This window comes from Ictalurus furcatus, chromosome 19, assembly GCF_023375685.1.
Source record: "Ictalurus furcatus strain D&B chromosome 19, Billie_1.0, whole genome shotgun sequence".
Classification (NCBI taxonomy): Eukaryota; Metazoa; Chordata; class Actinopteri; order Siluriformes; family Ictaluridae; genus Ictalurus; species Ictalurus furcatus.
The window spans coordinates 4,324,989-4,341,387 of NC_071273.1; the positions used below are offsets into that span (position 1 = coordinate 4,324,989).

The 16,399-nt window shown below is 37.1% G+C and overlaps 1 protein-coding gene across 3 annotated transcripts in view; it reads right to left on the reverse strand.

Moving 5' to 3' along the window:
• Positions 1 to 411: 411 nt before the first annotated feature.
• The window catches only part of LOC128623003 (NLR family CARD domain-containing protein 3), a 73,293-nt gene continuing 57,305 nt past the window's right edge, over positions 412 to 16,399 (reverse strand). For all 3 annotated transcript variants that reach the window (XM_053649833.1, XM_053649831.1, XM_053649832.1), the window contains 8 exons: positions 16,007 to 16,060; positions 14,076 to 15,860; positions 11,266 to 11,460; positions 10,474 to 10,647; positions 7,288 to 7,461; positions 5,622 to 5,795; positions 5,030 to 5,203; positions 412 to 4,133 (listed from right to left, as the gene is read on the reverse strand). In XM_053649833.1, coding sequence (XP_053505808.1) covers positions 4,127 to 4,133; positions 5,030 to 5,203; positions 5,622 to 5,795; positions 7,288 to 7,461; positions 10,474 to 10,647; positions 11,266 to 11,460; positions 14,076 to 15,860; positions 16,007 to 16,060 — 2,737 coding nt within the window. In that variant the 3' untranslated portion in view covers positions 412 to 4,126. The remainder of the gene's footprint in view (positions 4,134 to 5,029; positions 5,204 to 5,621; positions 5,796 to 7,287; positions 7,462 to 10,473; positions 10,648 to 11,265; positions 11,461 to 14,075; positions 15,861 to 16,006; positions 16,061 to 16,399) is intronic.

Sequence of the window (16,399 nt, forward strand, 5' to 3'; positions counted from 1 at the left end):
AAATTAGTGACTTGAAGTTATCAAGCCAATTTCATTAAGTTACTACAACTTACATTTTGTTTTAAATCAATTAAGGCAGAAATTTCAGTTTAAATTACACAGAATATTAAGTTGATATAATTATCAACATTATTATGTCAACACAACTCATCAAAATAATGTTTACAACTTTAAATATTTAATTAAATCAAAAAATTTGTTTTTTTATCTTGCAACCACACTTTTAATTAAGTTGTGGTAATAGTTCCCCTGAATAACTTTTAAGAGTGTAGAGCCTGCTCCATATGATATTTTTTACCTTACAGATTCTACATTTTGCCTTTATTTTTTTCTGTTATTAAAATATATGTATTAAATGTATTAAAATTGAGAATCTTATCACACGTGATTTGTCACACGCACATATACTTCAACACAACATTCAGTTAGTGCACAAAGTGCACGTGACCGTGAAGTGTGGCTAAAAGATCATCCTATTATTCTGTCTTGTATTAATTCACAAAAATAACTAACACGAGAGAGGACTCATAGAGCTGACTCATTCACAAACGACACATCACTAACACAAACTGGCCATGTATTCTATAATCTGGGCTAAGACCTCCTTGTAGGACTATAGAAAAATATTAATCAGAGATGTTAACTTGAGTTGATCTAGGTTTTTGTTTCTTTTTATCTCTCTGCTTACGAAGCATAAAAGGAGAAACCCTTTATTATCACTTAATTTATGGGATATAAATGAAAGGTCCAAATGGACTCTCTCCTCCACATTCTGAGCGTCTGACTCATTCATTTCTCAACAAAGGCTTATATGAGATGATCCCAATAAGAATTCTGTAACAGATTGTACAATAACATGTCCTTTATGTCAGATTAAATGAAGATAATTACTATGTTCTGCGATACGGGCTCAGTGACGCAGCACAGGTTTGTAGCTCTTCAACTGGAAAACTTCACATCGTGCTTCACATCATCCTACTGGTAAACTATATGATCATCGTTTATGTTCTATAAATTTCTATATAAATATTCTATATGTCTATATGAATATCGTTTGTGTGCTAATTAGCTATCTACTCACCTGTAAACTGTCATTAATCCTCTATTTCTTTCCAGGTCATGTCACTTTTTGTCCTGTTATGATATAAGTATGATGAGACATGTTATAGAGACACGCTGTCTGTTGCCACAATTCAACAAACTGCTTTTCTTTTAAACCTAATATCTTTTGTTTACGTTTCGCCATTTGTACTACCATGTTTGTATCTGTCCCTGAGTTTTGTATAATCATATGCCATCCTCCGCTCAGTGGCTTAGTGGTTAGCACGTTCACCTCACACCTCCAGGGTCGGGGGTTTGATTCCCACCGTGGCCCTGTGTGTGTGGAGTTTGCATGTTCTCCCGTGTTGCGAAGGTTTCCTCCAGGTACTCCAGTTTCCTCCCCCAGTCCAAAGACATGCATGGTAGGCTGATTGGCATGTCCAAGGTGTCCATAGTGTATGAATGGGTGTGTTAGTGTGTATGTGATTGTGCCCTGCAATGGATTGGCACCCTGTCCAGGGTGTACCCCGCCTTGTGCCTGTTGCTTCCTGGGGTAGGCTCCAGGATTCCCTGTGACACTGAAAAGGATTAAGCGGTATAGAAGATGGATTGATGGATGCATGGATATACCATCCTCCTATGGGTAGATATTAGACTAATGTGGACGCCAGTGACTGTCACATTATAGGTTCTAAGACCACCGATCTAAACACATGACCAAATGTTATCCTTCCTGATGTATGTTTGTGTCTGCAACAGCAAAATTGGGCTGAATATCATCCAGTGTAAAACCAGCAATAAACCAGTTAACAGTGTTATTAACAGCGTTAAACCAGTTGTGCACAACAAATCTGCTCAGTTCTACAATGTCTGCTCTGTAGAGCAAAATATTTAAAATGATGGATTGGAACATAAGGAGCTCCATAGCAGCGCCCGAGGTCTCGGTTTAGACAGAATTAGAGGTCGGCTAAAATGCCCAAACTCTACAGCCTCATGTGTTAAGTGACTTTAATTTATTGCAATACATTTATCTTAAAGCATTTCATATTGCTTATTATTTAGTTGATCCAAAAACGTTAAAATTGAACAGACAAGTAAAATATCATGTACAGGTGCATCTAAAAAATATTTTAATATTCTGGAAAAGTTTGTTTTTTTAGAACTTTCATATATTCATATATTCTAGATTCATTATACATAAAGTGATATATTTCAAGCCTTTTTTTTTGTTTGTTTTAATGCTGATGATTATGGCTTACAACTCAAAGGAAAAAAAAAAATCCAGTATCTCAAAATATTAGAATAGCAAATGATTGTATCCCACTCAGCACATAAAATAAGGTAACACGTGCAGAGTAACACAGGCTGTACTGTATATTCGCACCGAGCTGAAACAAGCTGTACATAAGATACCAGCTGACTAGTAATGAGTAATGTTCACTAACTAGAAAGAGAACATACAATCCATCTTCATGGGAATGTCTAAAACACAAAATATTGCATCAGGGAAATAATATTTTAGTTCATCTAAAGTGAAAGTACAAACAAATCTGTCAGAAGTTCCAAAAACTGCCTCACAGTAACAGCTGATGGGGAGAAAGAGAGAAGTGTGCTATGGAGTATTGTCCAGACCAGAATAGGTAATATGATAATATCACAATGACCACTGAGTGTCTAGTTAGTGAAAAAAAAGAATATTAATTGAATGTAAAAGGTGAAAAGGTTAGGATGGAGGAGGCATTTTATTTAAGTACGCTCTCAATTAGTCAAAAGCCAGTCTACAATGTACACACGAAAAAAGATTCCACTACTGACCTGCCAAATAGATGAGAGAGGGAAACATGTAAAAAAAAAATAATAATAAAAAATAAAAAAAACAGATTGATACACAACAGAAAGGTGTTTGTGCTCATATACACTCATTCTCAGTTGAGTCTCCTCAAAAAGGTGCACTCTAAAATTGCTGAGTTAAACAGAACCCAGAAACAGAAATTTATTTTTGAAGAACTGTTGAAAAATTATTTTGCTACAAAATTCCTGTTAAATTCTGAAGTTAATTTTAAACAACAAAAATAATAGCATTGTACAGTTATGTATTTTATTTCTCAAAATGTATTTGATTCATACAATTAGGCAATACATTTGAAGTGTTTAATACAATATAATTTTAATTATGTATCCAGCTTTACTATGAATGTGTAAAGATATTAAAACATATTACAATATTAAACAAATATTAATCACATAAACACAGAAGAATCCCATAAACCATTAAAACTATATAATGAAAAATTAAATTATTATGATTTTTATTTATTTAATTAAACATTCACGTAAAATCACATTAAAAATATATTATACAACAGTTAGTTCTGGTCCATTAATTATAATGTACAAGCAGCTTTCCAAGAGTGCTGATATTTAGTACAACAGCACTGCTACATTAATTAACCAAAGGACAAAGTGAGAAATGTGATTATAGTGAGTCTCCTAGAGGCTTCCTCACATAAACTCCTCAGATAAACTCCACAGATAAACTCCACAGATAAACTCCACAGATAAACTCCACAGATAAACTCCACAGATAAACTCCTCAGATAAACTCCTCAGATAAACTCCTCAGATAAACTCCTCAGATAAACTCCTCAGATAAACTCCTCAGATAAACTCCTCAGATAAACTCCTCAGATAAACTCCTCAGATAAACTGCTCACATGCCAATCCTGTCAGGTCAGAATTCCACCAATGTCTTGAAACTGTTCCTGTCCATTTTAACTCTCTCTTCCACTGTCTGGGTTCAGCTTGTGTTCGTGTGCTTTTTCACCTGCTGTTCCTAATAATCCCTCAGGTGTTTTATGAGATTGAGGTCTGAGGAATTTTATCCAGGGGTCAGAGGTCGTTATACAATCAGTGTAGAATCGTGTGCAGGCTGATTCACTGTGCATGATGAACACACACTTCTCACGTCTCTGAGTCTGTTTAATGTGCTATAATTAAATGAGTGATGTGTTTATAAATGTGTTCTCTATTCCCCAACAGTGAAATGCAGGAACACCAGAGTCTTCATCACACACACAGATGTTCATCACACCCTGAATATAAAAGAAAAACACGTGAATTAATAACCACAAACTGGACTGTGGTACTTCATGATCAACATGTAATCATCTCTGCTCCAAGAGAAACATCATCATCTCCTGTTTATAATTAATCATTCTACATTTCTTCATTCTTACTAACATCTGTGTTATAACATTTAGCGAGAACAAATGAGAACTTCCACAAGTTCTAACAGGAAAATGAGCAGATATTTACCCATCACATCACTGCTCTTATCCAATCACAGGCTTTGGAGTTTTTTAAATAATGAACACTACTGTGTCATTTAGCTCTTGTTCTACGTTTATATTTAAGTGCAGACTTTAAGAAGAAGCCGAGGTGAATGTTACAGGAAAGACAGAAGACACGGTGTGGAGGTAGGGTGCTGGAAGAAGTGTCAGAGGGAGTAAAGTGGCTGCTTAAATAAAATATTTGTGGCATAAAAGATGACCATTTTAATTAGCTTTAATGAGAGTTGAGAAGAAAGTGTGCTGCTTATCAGAAACAGGGAAAAGCAGAGATCATCTTGTTCAGACAAAAGCAGCAGTATGAAGTCAGAGATAGCAGACTGTCACAAGGAGACCAGGTGTTCATTTACAATCACTCTCATGCACTCATTTGTGATATTTTGTAGACTCTGTCTGACTCCCTGTCTTCTACCTTCACATGAATTTTAAATCAACACACTTTACTGAACACAAAACAGCATTAAAGACAATTGTTAGAAAAAAATCTGATTAAATAGAATATAGTGAAATTTTGTAAAACTGGTTTTATTTCCTAACCTGGTAATCTGATATTTATTGGAACTAAAGAGAAATGTGCAAACTAATGATAATCAGGTCTTTTATTTTTCCCTAACATTTACCTAAAAAAGGTCATTACTCACTTCAGTGTCTGTAGTTTATAATGTTCATCATCCTTAAGAGCAGAGAGCAGCTTCACTCCTGAGTCTCTTACATTATTAAGGGACAGATCCAGATCTCTCAGGTGTGAGGGGTTTGATCTCAGAGCAGAAGTCAGAGCAGCACAGCCTTCATCTGATACACCACAATCACACAACCTGTACAGAGACACAATGACACTCTTCACTCTCTCGATCTCAGGCAGAGGAACAACAGCACTGACTTTCCTCTGGTTGTAGACAGTTTCTCTCATTGTGGACTGAGTAACACACGCTAGATCTTTAGAAATGTTTTTTTCTAACTTTTTCCCGGCTTTACACATCTCAACATAATCTCTTTTTTAATCAGCGTTCACATGAACAGGTTTTCTTGAGAAGATCAGACTGTCTGTAATCAGACCTAAAACAGGTTCAGACTCTAAAAAACTTTTGGAGAAGTTGTTAGCTCACTGGTTCATGAACTTTTTTAAAGCCAGACTGTGAATGTGTAAATAGTTTATTCAGCATTGTCTATTATTATGACTTGGATGAAGATTACAACATGTTTTATTATTAATGATTTAAAATATTTACTTACCACAGTATTTCCAGTTTACAGTGAGGATTCTCCAGTACAGCAGAGAGACTCTTCACTCCTGAGTCTATTACATTATTATAGGACAGATTCAGTTCTCTCAGGTGTGAGGGGTTCGATCTCAGAGCTGAAGTCAGAGCAGCACAGCCTTCATCTGAGACACCACACTTACACAACCTGTAGAGAGACACAATGACACACTCTTCATCAACAGATTTTTATCTTGGTTTAAGAATTACTTTAAAGATGATGTGTTTGTAAAAAGATTTTATTATTCAGAATGACATGAGGATTTAATATAGGATTTAATATCTCTCTCTATATTTATATTACTAAAGAAGGAAGGAAGTAAAAGTCTGAATCATCATGAAAAACAAACACTGTCATGAATTAAAATATATAATGTATATAAAGTATAAATATATAATGTATATAAAATATAAAGTATTCATTTTAAAGAAAATTAACATTCATGTTTTCTCTAAAGCAGATTACTGCTGATAATTTGTTAAATAAAATATTACTGGATTATAAAGCTAATGCAGAGTAAAAATGTCTGCACATTGGATTCATCAGGTTCTACGGGTTTAGGATGTGAAATTCACAGTAAATGAAATTTCTACAGAAGAATAACATGAAGACAGAGGGACAGATGTACTGAGATTTTTGTGCATTTGAGGAAAAATCACAAAAAAAAGTGTAGAAACGTTGGAAGTGTAGCTGTTACATATTCTGCTCAATTTAATAAAGATTGTGAGATTAGCAGTCGTCAGTTTTACACGTTATTTTGTCCTCCTCTTGAAACCTGGTGTAAAAAAACCATGTGTGTTGTTGGAGCGGTTGCCAGGTCCCCAGTTTTAATGAGGAATTGAGCTACTTTTGACTGACCAGCGTGGATTGATTTCTTTGGCTGTGGATTGGAGTTTGGACATTTTTACGTACATTATTTTAATGATATCTGTATATTAAAACATACAGTAGTGAGCATGCACTGTGATCTCCTCTCATACACACACCTATTGATCCTGTTCTCAACTTCAGCTCTGTGTTACTATATGAATGTATTTGAGTCAGTGGGTTTCATCATATAAACTGTTTATTTATTATAAAATGTGGAATAATACGAGACCATTGTGGGACCTTAATGAAGAAACAATTGAGTAAAACTGCATGGTTTTAATACTGCTAATGTCACTGTTGCTCTACTTCTTTTGTTGTTTTCCTGGTTTTTTTTTAACATCTATTTTTATTTATTTTATTTTTTTTCCTTCATCAGTCCTATGGCATTAACTTCTAATTTTAATATCCAAACACTATTTTTTGAGATAATTACCATTTAACTGCTGCTTTTAAACTCTGCAGTTCACACACAGTGCATTTAGTTTGTGTCCCAGGTGCAGTTTGTGTGATTAGTTACAATGTTTTAATAAATTTCACAGTAATTTTAGACACATTGCAGTCGCATCAAGTCACGTTTTGTGCAGCAGTTTCTCACATATGTACATCTGACCCAAAGACTCTGTGACAAATCATCAGTGTGCAGTGAAAATAAACAATCTTCCTCCTGAGGACATTGATGATGAACCTAAAACTTCTGCTTCAGTCTCACTATTAGAGAATGTGTCTTACTGAGGAGCAGGTCATGTGACTCTCAGAGAGTTAATCTTACCTCAGGCTCTCCAGTTTACAGAGAGGATTCTCCAGTACAGCAGAGAGACTCTTCACTCCTGAGTCTCCTACATTATTACAGGACAGAGTCAGGTCTCTCAGGTGTGAGGGGTTTGATCTCAGAGCTGAAGTCAGAGCAGCACAGCCTTCATCTGAGACACCACAACCATGCAACCTGTAGAGAGACACAATGATACACTCTTCATCAACAGATTTTTATCTTGGTTTACTTGCTATGATGATGATGTGTCTTTCATTTTGGACTTTCTGCTCTCTCTTGACCAATCACAAGATATAATTATCACTGACCAAAACATTATCACTGTTCAGTGGCTCCCTTAAAAAACTCTACAGGAATCCTGCAGGATTTTCATTTTTCTGCAGGATGTTTGCTGGAATCCTGGAATGATGAAATCCTGCAGCACACATTGACAAACTGTGCAGGATTTTCCTATAGGGTTTAGGATGGAGCAGTACAACACTCTTAGTAGATATGTAGGAACGCTCATTTTAGTATAATAAGATGTGTTTTAACAAATCAGTTGAGTAAATGATTCAATGAGTCACAACACACAGAAAGACACTCATTTTTCACACGTACTGGTGTAATGATGTACTTTACAGAAAGTGCCAGTAAATGAACATTTTTTGAGAAAAGATGTGATTCACTGAGATGACGTCACTCTTTGGCACCGCATTCACACTGGTATTCAAATTCACAAATTCATTGTCACCAACCGTCGTGTGTCTGTAGAGGTATAGTCCCACTTTTATCAAATAATTTATTTACAGTTTTTTACGAGTGCTATGACAATTTTGTCAATACTTTTAACAATTTTTCTGAACTCTTAACGCACCAACACACACAACTGGCAAAACGGCTAATTTCATGCTCAAAATGACACATTGTAAACTAAACAAAATAGTGTTGCACTGCCTTTCAACATTTTAACATTAGTCTACATAGACTACAACAGGTGAGGAAATGTGCAGATTCACCCTATGAAGTGTCGAAGTTACATAAGCAGACACAGACCAAGAGGTTTAAGGTGTTTAACTGGTAACATTTACAGGTCTAACAGTTCAAACATTTTTTTATTCGAACAAAAAAGTTCAAACTTACCAATTTTTATTCAAACATAACTTTTCTTATAGACTATAAATCATGAACATCTAACCAATGATATTAGGACAAAATATTGTTTCAGAAGAAAACAATAAATCACACGAACTGTTTCAGCTAAGATTTCTTTTAAATCTATTAGGAGAACCATTATAACTGTCGGATTATTATTTGGTTGTGGTGATATTTAAAATCATTTTATTCAACTGATGATTTTAACAGAAGAAATAGTCAGAATAGACCACTGCCCCATCAGATTTTTATTAAATAAATTCATTCAGAAAGTCTTCAGATTTTGAGTGAAAAAAGGAAACCAGGCCTACTCTAATTCCTGTGATTAAAGATGACGTGTACAGACACAGACATCATTTTGTTTTTATCACAGTTAAAATGACTTTGTTTTGGCGTTGCCCCATGCACTCCTCAACCAACTGCAGTTCTGTTCTTCATCTCTCAGATGAGTCCAATCTCCACTCTGACAGCGCGCTCCAGTGTTAACACAAACTGAAACACATTTCATCTTATTATATCCTCTGATTACAGTGTACGAGAGTCAGGGGGAAAAGACACGGTGTGGAGTCTGTTTCAGAGAAGGTAAACTCTTTATTGAACTAGTCTGTTACACGGATACACACCACGCAGAAATGTTACTGAGCAACGTCACTCAATGCAGCTTCTTAAAGCAGCAGCTCCTAGAGAGTGAGAACTGATTTCAAAAAACATTCATTCTGAGGAGAATTAACACTCATGTCTTCTCTAAACAAGATTACTGCTGACAATTTATTGTTAAATAAAATATTCCTGGATTATAAAGCTAATGCAGAGTAATAATGTCTGCACATTGGGTTCATCAGGTTCTACGGGTTTAGGATGTGAAATTCACAGTGAATAAAATTTCTACAGAAGAAAAACATGAAGCCAGAGGGACAGATGTGCTGAGATTTTTGTGCATTTGAGGAAAAATCACAAAAAAAAGTGTAGAAATATTGGGTGTAACAGATTAGCAGTCGTCAGTTTTACACGTTATTTTGTCCTCCTCTTGAAACCTGGTGTAAATTAGCACCATGTGTGTTGTTGGAGTGGTTGCCAGGTCCCCGGTTCTAATGAGGAATTGAGCTACTTTTGACTCACCAGCGTGGATTGATTTCTTTGGCTGTGGATTGGAGTTTGAACATTTTGTCGTACATTATTTTAATGATATCTGTATATTAAAACATACAGTAGTGAGCATGCACTGTGATCTCCTCTCATACACACACCTATTGATCCTGTTCTCAACTTCAGCTCTGTGTTACTATATGAATGTATTTGAGTCAGTGGGTTTAGTCCTAGACATTCTTTTTTTATCATAAAATGTGGAATAATACGAGACCATTGTAGGATCTTAGTGAAAGAACAAGTGAGGAAAACTGCATGGTTTTAATACTGCTTGTCTATTGAGCTGCTTCTGTAACACAGATCTGGCAACCCTGTTCATAGCAGCTAGACAGAGACATACTGAACGAACATTCACTGACAGAATAAACACTATTTCAGCTTTAAGAACAATAATTTTTTTTTTTAAATCAACAAAAGGATTGTTGCTGTAGCTTGAAATTTTTATAAGTGCCTTTACCTCACTTTTTTGTTTTTATTTAAAAATCTAATTTGATTTATTTAACTGTTCACCCTTTCAGTCCTATGGCATTAACTTCTGATTTTAGTTTCCAAACACTATTTTTGTGAATTTCCATTCCACTGCTGCTTTTAAACCCTGCAGCTCACACAGTGGATTTAGTTTGTATCCCAGGTGCAGTTTGTGTGATTAGTTACAATGTTTTAGTAAATTTCTCAGTAATTTCAGACACATTGCAGTCGCATCAAGTCACATTTTGTGCTGTAGCTTCTCACATACGTACATCTGACCCAAAGACTCTGTGACAAATCATCAGTGTGCAGTGAAATTAAACAATCTTCCTCCTCAGGACATTGATGATGAACCTAAAACTTCTGCTTCAGTCTCACTATTAGAGAATGTGTCTTACTGAGGAGCAGGTCATGTGACTCTCAGAGAGATGATCTTACCTCAGTATCTCCAGTTTACAGTGAGGATTCTCCAGTACAGCAGAGAGACTCTTCACTCCTGAGTCTCCTACATTATTATAGGACAGATTCAGTTCTCTCAGGTGTGAGGGGTTTGATTTCAGAGCTGAAGTCAGAGCAGCACAGCCTTCATCTGAGACACCACAATTATACAACCTGTAGAGAGACACAATGACACACTCTTCATCAACAGATTGTTATCTTGGTTTACTTGATATGATGATGACGTGTCTTTCAGGTTGGACTTTCTGCCCTCTCTTGACCAATCACAACACAGAAAACACAGAGACTGGCAGACAAATCTGTATCATGAGACAATAGCGTGGTCAAAATAACAGGCAAAGGGTCAGGCGATTGGCAAAAACTAGGCATAAACTAGGCAAGAATCATCAACGAGGAACAAGAAACAAGATCAATGAACATAAAACAAAAAGAGGAAAGGGTCCCCAAAAAAGTCTCTTATAGTGTGGAGTGAGTGTGAGATTGACAACAGGTGTGTGTGATTAGAATTCTGGAGAATGTGTGTGTGTGTGTGTGTGTGTGTGTGTGTGTGTGTGTGTGTGTGTGTGGGAAGTGTAGTCCATGGCAGCCATGTTTGTAGGCTGCAGTGCAGGATGGGAAATGTAGTCACTGCATTCACACAGGTATTCAAATTCACAAATTCAACTGTCACCAACCATCGTGTGTCTGTAGAGGTATAGTCCCACTTTTATAACACTGTATACAACTGCTGCTTTTAGTGAGTTATTGTGACTCTCAGAGAGATGATCTTACCTCAGTGTCTCCACTTTACAGTGAGGATTCTCCAGTACAGCACAGAGACTCTTCACTCCTGAGTCTCCTAGTTCATTCCCAGTCAGATTCAGTGTTTTCACAGTCAGATGCAGTTCTCTCAGATTGGAGGTTTCTGAGCTGAGTGCTGAGACCAGAGCTGACCAACTTCTCACTCCAAGTGAATCACACCTGATACTGAAGGAAATAAAATAATACGTAATGAACTAACACCAGTGCAAATTATCAAACAAGTCCTCAAAGCTCTCACTGAACCTTCTCATTTTCATAAATGCTAAAAGTACAAACAGCAGTTAGACAATATGCTTAAAGGGAAACTCCAGCCAACATCTAAAGACTCCGGTGTTTCGTTGCCTGGTGGTCGCGGTGTTCATTGTGTAACGTTATCCTTTTTCAGGTAAAGTTAACCGAAGTCGGTAAATTAGCCTTCACAAGAATAGTATTTACAAAAGAAAAAGGCTAAAATGTGCCAATAAATAAAGTATAAGTTAGTGCGTGAGTAAAAAGACAAATAAAAGTATATAAAATATAAAAAAGGTTAACAACTAAGAAAGGGGAGAAGTAGCTGCTGTGTCGTGTTGCCACTCTCTGCGGCGCAGGAAGCGGAAGCTTGGATGCACTGTGGGAAGAAAGCAAGCAGGTGAAGGCAGTGTGATACTCTGGGCAATGTTCTCCTGAAAAACCTTGGGTCCCGGCATTCATGTGGATGTTATTTTGACACGTACAACCTACCTAAACATTGTTGTGAGAAAGCAATTCGTCCAGGGTCTGAAATTAACTTTGTCGTCCATCTGACGGAGTGGCTGGTAATTCTCACCAGTGTGTAATTAGTCAAAGTCTCTTTGTGTTTTCAGTTGCCGCCCATAAAAAATGAGATTGAGTGAAGGTGCATTCACACATATAGTGATTTTTTGCTGCTAGTCGCCAGTCGCTGTACTATGATGTCGCCAGTAGACATTCCTACTACTGGTTGCCATAGCAACATATGTGGCGGAACTAGCATTCCACTTTTGACAACAAACCAGTTTCCTTGCCACTAAAATAAAGCATTCTGTAGGGAGAGTGTGTCTATATAAATTCCAGCAGTGTATATATGCATCATATCCTATAAGATGAAGAAGAAGCAGTGTGTGCTCTTTGCCATTGCTGCCACCTATCTGTGGCAAAAGCGCAAGCGGCAGTTAACTTAGTTCAGTTTATGGCCTTAGCGCATTTAAAGTAAAATAATAATGAAATACTATGCCGACAATTCACCCTCATTTGGCGGGGGGGGGGGGGCAGGGGGGGTGATAATTTCACACCCTGAATTCTACCAAACATACCAACGAACCATCCTATATAACAATGCATGATGGGAACTACGTTAGATAAAAAGCATTTGTTTTGCTAATGGCTCACAATGTGAATCTTTAAATTGGACCAAAGAGGATGTGAATCTTTAACTTGGACCAAAGACGATCTTTAACTTGGACCAATGAACGAGGATGTGTTGATTTAGTGTTACATAGTGACCATAGTTACATTGTGATACATGTTCGAGACAGAATATACAGAAGAAGAACTGCACCAGAGAGAAGAACAACAGGAGGCAGAGAGCAGCTGTAGATCTTTCACAATTATACAGAGATGAATAACTGAAGTTAGCAACAACACAAACAGCGACCATAATGTTAGCTAGCAATGTTACATGATTATTTACTTTTGCATTAGTGACCTTACTAGCCATCTTACTAGTAGTTACATGGGTAAGTCAAGTAGGGTTAGCACACTTGCTGACAGATATTAACAAGTTCTCCTATTTCAGTTACTTTCCTTTTGTTCTGACCATGGAGCTTCTCTGCTCTCTGTTTTTTACTAAATACAGACAGAATCTCTGTTTTCTTTATCATCTTCTCCAGTGGAAGACCCAGAAACTCACTTTCAAATCTCTTTTATAATCCTCTGATTTTAAGTGCTGCTGCACATGTGTAAATATATATAATATTGGTTGATCACAGTAGGGATTGCCAATGGTTGAATTACGTATTGGTGTACTGCATTCTGGGTATTGTAGTGTTCGGGTGAAAAATGGAAAATGACACCAAAACATGAATTCTGCTAAAATATATAGAGTAACTGATACAGTCCTGTATAACAGAACACTACTGTGGCAGTGGGGGCGTGGTTGATCGTCGGATGCGGACAGAGAGGGGGCGGGGAAACTGGCAGTTAACGCGTGATGATTCTCACCTGTGCCTTGTTACCGGTAGGCTACTTATGTGTATTTCTCTGTAAATTTGAATTACAGCAATAAACATAGTTTTATATACCATGTGTCTGTGTAATTCCACTTCATGTATAACAGAAATTTTGTAGAAAAATGTGAAGAAAAAAATCTTCAAACTACAAAGATAAAATTAAAGATTCTAGATGTGAGTGTGATATAGCTAAGGTTTATGTAAATAAAAACACAAGATTTCCAAATATCCAACATAAAACCAGCATTACTGTGGTAATAATAAATCATAATATCAAGAACATTTTTTAATTATTTCAAGATACTAAGTCATAACATCAAGACTTCAGTGTTTTTCCTCAAATGAAATTAGCTGACTTCCACATATTTAATACCTGCTCTTCAGTCTTATTCATTTATTTATGCATTTTTATTCTCTAATTTATCTATTTGCATAAACTCCACCCTGTATCACCTTAAATTCAAAACATCCCAAAGTAGATATTTGTCAAAGTGTTTTCAGTTTTTCTCTTTCTAACACTGTAACAGTAGAACAGTTATATTCAGCTTTACTTACATTGCTTTTCTGGACGCTGCAATCACAGGCATCATCTTCAGAAGAACAGTTTCTGTTATCTTATGTGTACTGGTATATTTACTCAGGTCAAATTCTTCCAGCTCCTGTGCTGATGTCAGTAACACAAACACCAGAGCAGACCACTGTGAAGAAGAGAATTCACTTTGTTTTCCAGATTTCAGGTAGTGTTGGATTTCCTCCACTAGAGAATTATCACCCAGTTCATTCAGACAGTGGAACAGATTGATGGATTTCTCTGTAGGAAGATCTTCACTGATCTTCTCCTTAATGTACTGAACTGTTTCCTCTTTGCTCTGGGAGCTACTTCCTGTCTGTGTTACTAAGGCATGTAAGAGTTTCTGATTGGACTTCAGTGAGAGACCCAGAAGAAAGCGAAGGAAAAGATCCAGATGTCCCGTCTGACTTTCTAAAGCCTGATCTATAGCACTCTCATGTACATCTGAGATTGTCATTTTTTCCATCCACCATTTAGAGACCTGATTATGATTAAGAACATTTCTCTTTTCCATCATGAATGTCAGGTGCACATACAGAGCTGCGAGGTGCTCCTGAATGCTCAGATGAACAAAGCAGTACACTTTACTCTGGTGAAGCCCAAACTCCTCTCTGAAGATCTGCGTACACACACCTGAGTACACTGCTGCTTCTCTCACATCAATTCCACACACTCTCAGGTCTTCCTCATAGAAGATCAGGTTCCCTTTCTTCAGCTGCTGAAAAGCCAGTTGTCCCAGTTTAAGAAGCATTTCTTCATCACTCTCCTGCTTCTTTGAGTACTTTTCTCCTATGATGTTTGTCTGAATGATGAGGAAGTGTGTGTACATTTGAGTCAGAGTCTTGGGGATCTCTCCACTCTCTGCTTCACCCAACATTCTCTCTAGAACAGTGGCTGAAATCCAGCAGAAGACTGGGATGTGGCACATGATGTAGAGGCTTCTTAATGACTTCAGGTGTGTGATGATGTTATTGGCCAAGCTCTGATCACTGATTCTCTTCCTGAAGTACTCCTCCTTCTGTGGGTCATTGAACCCTCGTACCTCTGTGACTCGATGGACACACTCAGAGGGGATTTGATCAGCTGCTGCTGGTCGAGAGGTGATCCAGATGAGAGCAGAGGGAAGCAGATTCCCTTTGATCAGGTTTATCAGCAGCACATGCACCGATGCTGATTCAGTTACATCACACACTCTCACTGTGTTCTGGAAATCTAGAGGAAAACGACACTCGTCCAATCCGTCAAAAATGAACAGAACCTTTTCCAAACTGGACATTTCTGTTTCTTTTGTTTCATTAAAGCAGACATGAAGGAGCTCCATCAGACTCAGTTTCTGGTCCTTCATCAAATTCAGCTCTCTGAAAGGAAGTGGAAATATGAGGTGGATGTCCTGATTTGCTTTCCCTTCAGCCCAGTCCAGAATGAACTTCTGCACAGAGACTGTTTTTCCGATGCCAGCGACCCCCTTTGTCAGCACAGTTCTGATGGGTTTGTCTTGTTCAGATAAGGGCTTAAAGATGTCGTTGCATTTGATTGGTGTTTCCTCTGTTGTTGTTCTCCTGGATGCTGCCTCGATCTGTCTCACCTCATGTTCTTTATTGACTTCTCCACTGTCTCCCTCTGTGATGTAGAGCTCTGTGTAGATCTCATTCAGGAGTGTTTGGTTTCCCAGGTTTATTATCACTCCATTCAAACACTCAAACTTCTTCATCAGGTTTAATTTGAACTTTTTCTGGAATTCATTCACAGCAGCAGATTCTGCGTCGTGCCTGTGAGATGGTGAAGTAGGAAGATGTGGTGAGACATGGGGTCCAAATATTTTCTATGATCTATTCACTCTGTAGTTAATAACAGCAGAGAGGTTTATAATACCAGTGTGTCAGTGTCACAGTCATGTTGTTGGTTCTGATCTTACCCTGTATCTGTGATGATGTTCTTTTCTATTCTGTCTCCTGCTCTCTGTGGAACACTGTGAACAAAAACTGTAGCTGTTAAAGAAGATAACTTCAATCACTTAAACACTATAGTCTAAACCTTTACTTTAATTTTGCTACAATAATTATTTTTGAGTGCATTAACATTCAGAAAACACACTGCTAATCTAGCCCTGTTTTAATTCTAGGTATTCTAGGTTATTTCCTGTAGGCTGTAAATAATCTACCAAATCAATTTGAATGAACAGGTAATGTTTTCTAAACAGAGATAAATACAGACACAATTTTGTATAAAAACTTATTTTGGAAGACGTTTTTCAGAACCACAGACTCCATAGCCAGGACAATGATGATGTTGACGTGCACAGTGTGTG